This window comes from Lepus europaeus, chromosome 5 (assembly GCF_033115175.1).
Source record: "Lepus europaeus isolate LE1 chromosome 5, mLepTim1.pri, whole genome shotgun sequence".
Taxonomy (NCBI): domain Eukaryota; kingdom Metazoa; phylum Chordata; class Mammalia; order Lagomorpha; family Leporidae; genus Lepus; species Lepus europaeus.
The window spans coordinates 24416592-24423523 of NC_084831.1; the positions used below are offsets into that span (position 1 = coordinate 24416592).

Consider the following 6932-nt stretch of genomic DNA (forward strand, 5'->3'; position numbering starts at 1 on the left):
ACACCCCTGAGCTTGGGTGGGGGAAATCCCTTGGTCCACCTTAAATGCAAGCAGCTGTGTGGCTGGCTCCCCTCCCCCTCCACAGCTGGAAGTGCCCCCATTGCTGGCCACCCCAGCCTTTACCATTCCATCCTGACGCCCAGGCAATGCCCTGGGCCCCAGAGAATGCCGTGGCAGGTTCTGTGTCTGGCAGGAGACACCCCTAAGCCAGTAAAGCCACCATGGGGTTTCAACTGACCTAATGGAGGACTCAGCCACCCACCCATCTTCCCTACAGTTTTTTCATTTCTTTTCCTTAAAATTATTTATTTACTTATTTTATTTGAAAGGCAGAGAGACAGAGAGAGCACTTCCATCCTCTGGCTCACTCCCCCACCTGCCTGCCACAGCAAGGGCTGGGTCAGGCCAAAGCCTGGGGCAAGGAACCCATCTGGGTCTCCCAAGTGGGTGGCAGGGACCCAAGCGCTGCCTCTCAGGGTGCCCATTAGCAGGAAGCTGGTCTGATGTGGAGGCACTGGGACTAGAACCAGACACTCAGAAATGTGACCCAGGTGGGTCCCTAAAGGCCATGCTGAATGCCCGCCCTTCCTTTTTCATTTCTTCAGCACTGATGCCCACCCTGTGCTGAGTGCAGATTACTAAGAAGAAAAAGACCAACTCCAACCTTCAAAGGGCCTGGGGCTGGCACTGCGGCGCAGAGGCCTGGGCTGCTGCTTGCAATGCCAGAGTCCACCTCAGAGGGCTGGTGGAGTCCTGGTTGCTCTCCTACTGACCCGGCTTCCTGCTGATGTCCCTGGGAAGGCAGCAGATGATGGCCCAGGTACTGGGTCCCCTGCCACCCATGTGGGAGACCAAGATGGAGTTCCTGGCTCCTGAGTTCCACTTGGCCCCATCCTAGCTGTTGTCACCATTTGGGGAATGAACCAGTGAGAGGAAGATCTCTCTCTCTCTCTCTCTCTCTCTCTCTCTCTCTCTCCCACTGCCTTTCAAATAAATAAATCTTAAAAAATAAAATGTGGGAGGGCCTTCTAGTCCCAGACATCTGTTTGCATTTTTAAAAACTTAGATTAAAAAGTCGTTTTGCGGTTCGTCCTTCACGGTGGCTTTCTCTCTTTGCGCAACGCCTGCAGCCTTTCTCTCCGGCACAGTGGCTGTGGCCGTGGCCATGGCGGCACATAGGTGCTGGGTGTTCGGACGCAGTGGAGTGAGGGTTTTGGTGGGTCCAGGGGTCGTTCCTGCTCCTGTTTCTTCACACTTGGTCCCAGACGTGTGTGTGTGCGTCACAGACAGCATGTGCAACAGATACATGCAAAGACGTTTCAAATGAAAAAAAGGTGAAATCATAGATGTGATGTAGGCAGGCAGATAGGATAACACTGGTTAGGTTTGTGAGCTGGAAGACCACACCTTCACCATGCCCGCAGTGTGATCTCATTCCCTACCTGACTACACCTATGCACCCCCCTCCAACCAGACTAAATAACCACTCCCCTTTGGAAGTAAATAAAAGGTCTGTAACTCGGGTGGACCCAGCCTTTTTTTTTCTTCCTGCCCCCTCCCCACCATGGACCTCAGTTGCCCTTGCTGCCCACGCCTTCGGGGCACATGGCCTTAAGGTCACCTACACTGCTAGTAGTAGCTGCTTTTTTTGACAGGCAGAGTAGACAGTGAGAGAGAGAGAGAGAGAAAGGTCTTCCTTTTTTCCGTTGGTTCACCCCCCACTCAATGGCCGCCACGGCTGGTACGCTGTGGTCAGCACACCACGCAGATCCAAAGCCAGGAGCCAGGTGCTTCTCCTGGTCTCCCATGGGGTGCAGGGCCCAAGCACTTGGGCCATCCTCCACTGCACTCCCGGGCCACAGCAGAGAGCTGGACTGGAAGAGGAGCAACTGGGACAGAATCTGGCGCCCCGACCGGGACTAGAACCCGGGGTACTGGCGCCACAGCTGCTTTTAACAAAAGCCTTGCTGCACGTGGCTCGCTGCTCGGTATGGCCCTAATTTAATCTCTGGACTTTTCTTTCCCCCTTAAATCCCTTACTCTGCTTTGCATTTCTCTCACTGAATAAAAAGTCTAAAAACTTACCATGCCGCCTGATCTGTTTGAGCCAGTATTCAGAATTATTCTCTGAATTCATGGCAAGAACCCACACAGCTTATTAATTTGGGGAAATTTTTTTTTTTTTTGACAGGCAGAGTGGACAGTGAGAGAGAGAGACAGAAAGAAAGGTCTTCCTTTTGCCGTTGGTTCACCCTCCAATCGCCGCCGCGGTAGGCACGCTGTGGCCGGCGCACCGCGCTGATCCGATGGCAGGAGCCAGGTACTTATCCTGGTCTCCCATGTGGGTGCAGGGCCCAAGGACTTGGGCCATCCTCCACTGCACTCCCTGGCCACAGCAGAGAGCTGGCCTGGAAGAGGGGCAACCGGGACAGGATCGGTGCCCCGACCGGGACTAGAACCTGGTGTGCTGGCGCCGCAAGGCGGAGGATTAGCCTAGTGAGCCGCGGTGCCGGCCTAATTTGGGGAACTATTAATAAGCAAATTGGTTCAGATGGACTCCCATAATATAAACATAAAATCGGAACCACTGTATGAAACCGGACATGAAAAATGAAAAAAGCACTGATCATAAACTTTCAGACTGGTGTCCTCGGCAGGGGTGAGAATTCGGTAGCAAAGCAAATGACCGGGGCCTCCCATACATACTGAGCCGGAAACTCCGGGGTGGACCCAGCAATCTCTTTTAGTAAGCTTTTCAGGTGCTTCTGATCTGGGCTAAAGTTTACAAAAAGGTGAAACTGATCTGCGCTGTCAGGAGTGAGGACAGCGCCACCCTTAGGAAGGCAGTGGCGTGGCAGGAGTGCGGGGAGTTTTCCTGGGTGTGACAGCACGCTGGTTGTTGGATCTGAGGTGTGATAGGTTTGGGAGACCTCACAAGCCTTATGTTTATGCTACGTGCATTTTGCTGTGTTATATTGGAATACAAAGTTTGAAGCAGGGCACTGCTCTGGCTGATGCCCTGGGAGGAGCCAGGAGAGGGAGCCCTAGGGGCCCACGCACAGCTCTGGCCTTCCTCTGCAGGCAGCCCTGGAGGAAGCCACAAGGAATCGGAAGCCTCTTTAGAGCTTGAAATCAGCGATAGGTACCCAACAGAGGCCCAGGGATGGTCAGTGACTTGTCCAAGGTCCCACAGAACCAGACGCTGGTCCCATGCGGAAGGGCTGGTGTCCTGTCTGAGGACCAGGACAGCTGGTCGGTCTCCACCCTGCTCTTGGGTCCCTTAACCTGGGCTTTGGGCGGAGGGCCAAGATGCTGGTGTGAATGATGCTTTTCTTATCCTGGAGCGACTTCCTTTCTGGGAACTGGGTGTCTCCTTCTGGGCAAAGACAATTAAAAAATCATCCAAGGGGCCAAAAGAGCAGGGCCCCTCCTGCTCCCGCCGGATGGGCATCACGTGGCTCTCGGGGGAGCAACCCAGGAAAATTCCAGCCCCTGCACACTCGGCCCTGCTCGCACAGCCCAGCACACGCCGCCTCCTCGGCCCACCTTGAACATTCACCATCGAGCCCTCTCCCTGGCACGGTCTTTTCACTCTTGGTTTCTGCCACCATCCCCTCCCTGGGCAACACTGCCGGGTCCCTCACCTCAAACCCACCATGTCGCTGGGGCCACTGAAGTTCCAGGCAGTGGGCGAGGATGACGACGACCACGACGAGGAGGAGAGCCTGGACTCTGTGAAGGCACTGACGGCCAAGCTGCAGTTGCACACCCGGCGGCCCTCGTACCTGGAGTGGACGGCCCGGGTCCAGAGCCAGGCCTGGCACGGGGCCCAAGCTAGACCTGGCCCCGGGGCATCTGGGGCCATCTGCGGCTTTGACTCAATGGACTCCGCCCTTGAGTGGCTTCGAGGCCAGCTGGTAAGTGTGGTGAGGCCCGCAGCCTTGCTTGGGGCCTCCGGGCCAGTCCTTGTTAGGGCCTGAGACTATGGGTGTAGGGAGGGGACAAGAAGGGACCCTAACCCCAGCAGACGCCTACAGCTGTGTCCTGGAGCTGACTGCATTCTCACCCCGACATATGCAAAGATAAAGACGTCCCGGCTCCAAGATTCCGCTCAGCGGATCTGGGAAGGGGCCCTAGGCATCTGGACCACTAGTGTGGAGCAGGAGCTGAGACATGGGGAGAGATCGAGCTGGGGTGAGAGGCGGCTAGGACCACACCACCCGCGCAGGGGTCTGGAGGGTTGGCAGGAAGGGAGGAATGGGGCTGAAGGCCGAGGGCTGCTCCGGCGGGCTCACGCCCCCTGTCGGCCACAGCAGGAGATGCAGGCGCAAGACCGGCAGCTGGCAGGGCAGCTGCTGCGCCTCAGGACCCAGCTGCACCGGCTGAAGATGGACCAAGCCTGTCACCTACACCAGGAGCTGCTGGACGACGCCGAGCGGGAGCTGGAGCCTGGGGCGGGCCTGGCCCTGGCTCCACCACTGCGGCACCTGGGCCTCACGCGCATGAACATCAGCGCGCGCCGCTTCACTCTGTGTTGAGCCGCCCTCCCAGGGAGGGGGGGGGGACTTTCCCAGGCTGCCTGTGGAGAGTTCAGACCCCCAGGCTCCTCCATAAATGCTGTCCCTGTTTCCATCAAGGTCTCAGCCGTGGTTTGTGCAGCCCAAGGTCGCTGCCCGGCTGTGCTCTGTTGCTGGGCCCCCGGGGTTCTTGTGCAGGAGCGGTGGCCTGGCGCGCCTTGGGCTTGGAGAGGGACCCCCGGCGCCCTTCCCCCCAAAGCTCCAGTTCTGTTTCTTTGTCATATGGGGAGATCAGAAGTGGGAAAGAACTTAACATCCTGAGTCATGTCCCTGGGAGGAGACTTAGGTGAAAGAATGGGACTCTGGTGGCCTGGGTTCAAAGGCTCCTCCTTGCACTTCAGGCCTTGAGGAGGCCCCTTAACCCCTGTCCTCTGCTTTCTGAGATGGAGATGCTGGCTCTCACTCCGCAGGAAGCTGGATGTGTCGCGAGTGCGTGCCTGCACAGGGAACACTCAGTACCCGTGACGCTGGCGGTGACGGTGCGTGCCCGCGGAGGCCGGGAGACGGGCCCAGCGCTGCTCCCTTGCACACGGCGGGGGACCGATGGGCCTGCACCTGGCCCGGAGGCCCCGCTCTAGCTTTTTGCTTTGTGCCTCGTGGCCTCTGTTTCCGTGTGACACTCTTTGTCTCACTTTCCAACTCAGGCTTCCTCTTGCCCCCACCCATTTCCTGCCCCCCCCCCCCCCAGCAGCTGAGGTGCGCACAGCATCAACTTCCACCTCACAAACCCCAACAGCGTTCTGAGGCTCCCCTCCCCCCGCCTGCTGCCGACGAAGCTTTGGAGGCGCTGCCGGAGATGCATTTGGACTTTCCTCCTGATGGGGTCAAGGCCCGGTTCTTCTTTATTTTTAATAAAGCTGGAGACACCACAATACTTGATTTTTTTCCCCCAGAGTTATTATTTATTTGAAAGGCAGAGTGACAGAGAGAGAGAGAGAGAGAGAGAGAGAGAGAGAGAAAGAATCTTCCATCCACTGGTTCACTCCCTAGAGACTGCAATGGCCAGGGTGGGGGGCCAGTCTGAAGTCAGGAGCCCAGAACTCCATCCAGGTCTCCCATGAGGGTGGCAGGGGCCCAGATACTCGGATGATCTTCCACTGCTTTCCCAAGCACATTAGCAGGGAGCTGAATCAGAAGCAGAGCAGCTACGACTTGAACCGGCACTCATATGGGATGCTAGTGTTGCAGGCAGCGGCTTAACCTGTTTGCTCCAGAGCATCGGCTCCCAAGGCCCTGTTCTGGGTCTTGCTGAACCTCCTGGGTCTTGCTGGACCTCCTCCTATCACTGGTGACGTGGCCCTCAGCCCACAACGGGTGCCACCCTCCGCCTGCCCTCAGGAAATGAAGGTTCGGGGCGTCCCTGCTGCTCCTGACAAGGTCCTTGCCTCCTGCCTGCAGCAGATAGTATGGCCGGTCTGCTGCTGTGCCTGGGCGCCTGGGCAGCCGTGTGGATTCTGTCTTCCACCTGTTGCAGGAGATGGCGCCAGGTCCCGCACTGCCACCAGGCACTGTGGCCTTGCTGCTCCTGCATCAGAGGTGTCGCTGTACTCCCCACCGCCCTCCAGGGGCTCTCTGCCCTCTCCAAGGCGTGGGGTTGTCTGCCTGCCTGCCTGTTGTCCTGTGCACTGTCTGTAAGGTAGGCAGCCTCCCCCAAGCCTACCCTCTGACTGCAATTTGGCTTTTGTGTCCTGAGACACCTGGGTCTGGTCCTGCGGGCGCCCTGTAGCAGCCACTGGGGCCCGGCGTGCACCCATGACGTGTGTGGTCTTCTTTCCGACCCTGGTGGGATGTTGCCTCTGCTGAGTCTGTGATGTTACGTTTGCTGTCCGATCGAAGCCAAAAGGTTATTCAGGCTGCTTGCCTCCTGTTCAGTGGGATCAAAGGCTGCCCTTGACCCTCCTGGAGGGCAGCAGGGCAGGTCCTTTAAATGCCCCTACCTCACCTTAATTTTTTTTTAAATGCCATATTTTAGAGTGGCTTTTTTTTTTTTTAAAAGAGTCACACACACACACACACACAGATCATCCATCCACTGGTACCCTCCCCAAATGGCTGGGTCAGGCTGAAGCCAGGAACAAGGAACCAGGAACTCCACCCTGGTATCCCACGTGGGTGGCCATCATGCACTGGATCAGAAATGAGGCTTTAGGACTCAAATGGGCAGCCAGGACACAAGCTGGTCTTCCCCTGGAACGCCACAGCGCCGGCCCCTCCCCATAACTTTAAATCTCCAAGTGCCACTACCGAGTGAGCAGGGTCTGGTCTTGGGATGTCTGAGACCCCCGGGGTGGAGGGGTAGGGAGCCGTGGTGGCAGGAAGCCTGGGGTGTTGGAGGCTTGTGGTTGGGCTGCTGGG

The 6932-nt window shown here is 57.4% G+C and overlaps 1 protein-coding gene across 1 annotated transcript; it reads left to right on the top strand.

The window, feature by feature from the left end:
* Positions 1-3515: 3515 nt before the first annotated feature.
* Positions 3516-4538, top strand: FAM167B (family with sequence similarity 167 member B). Its single transcript, XM_062193227.1, has 2 exons — positions 3516-3917; positions 4314-4538. The coding sequence occupies exons 1-2, from the start codon at positions 3657-3659 to the stop codon at positions 4536-4538; spliced, it is 486 nt and encodes a 161-aa protein (XP_062049211.1). The 5' UTR covers positions 3516-3656.
* The last annotated feature ends 2394 nt before the right edge of the window (positions 4539-6932 follow it).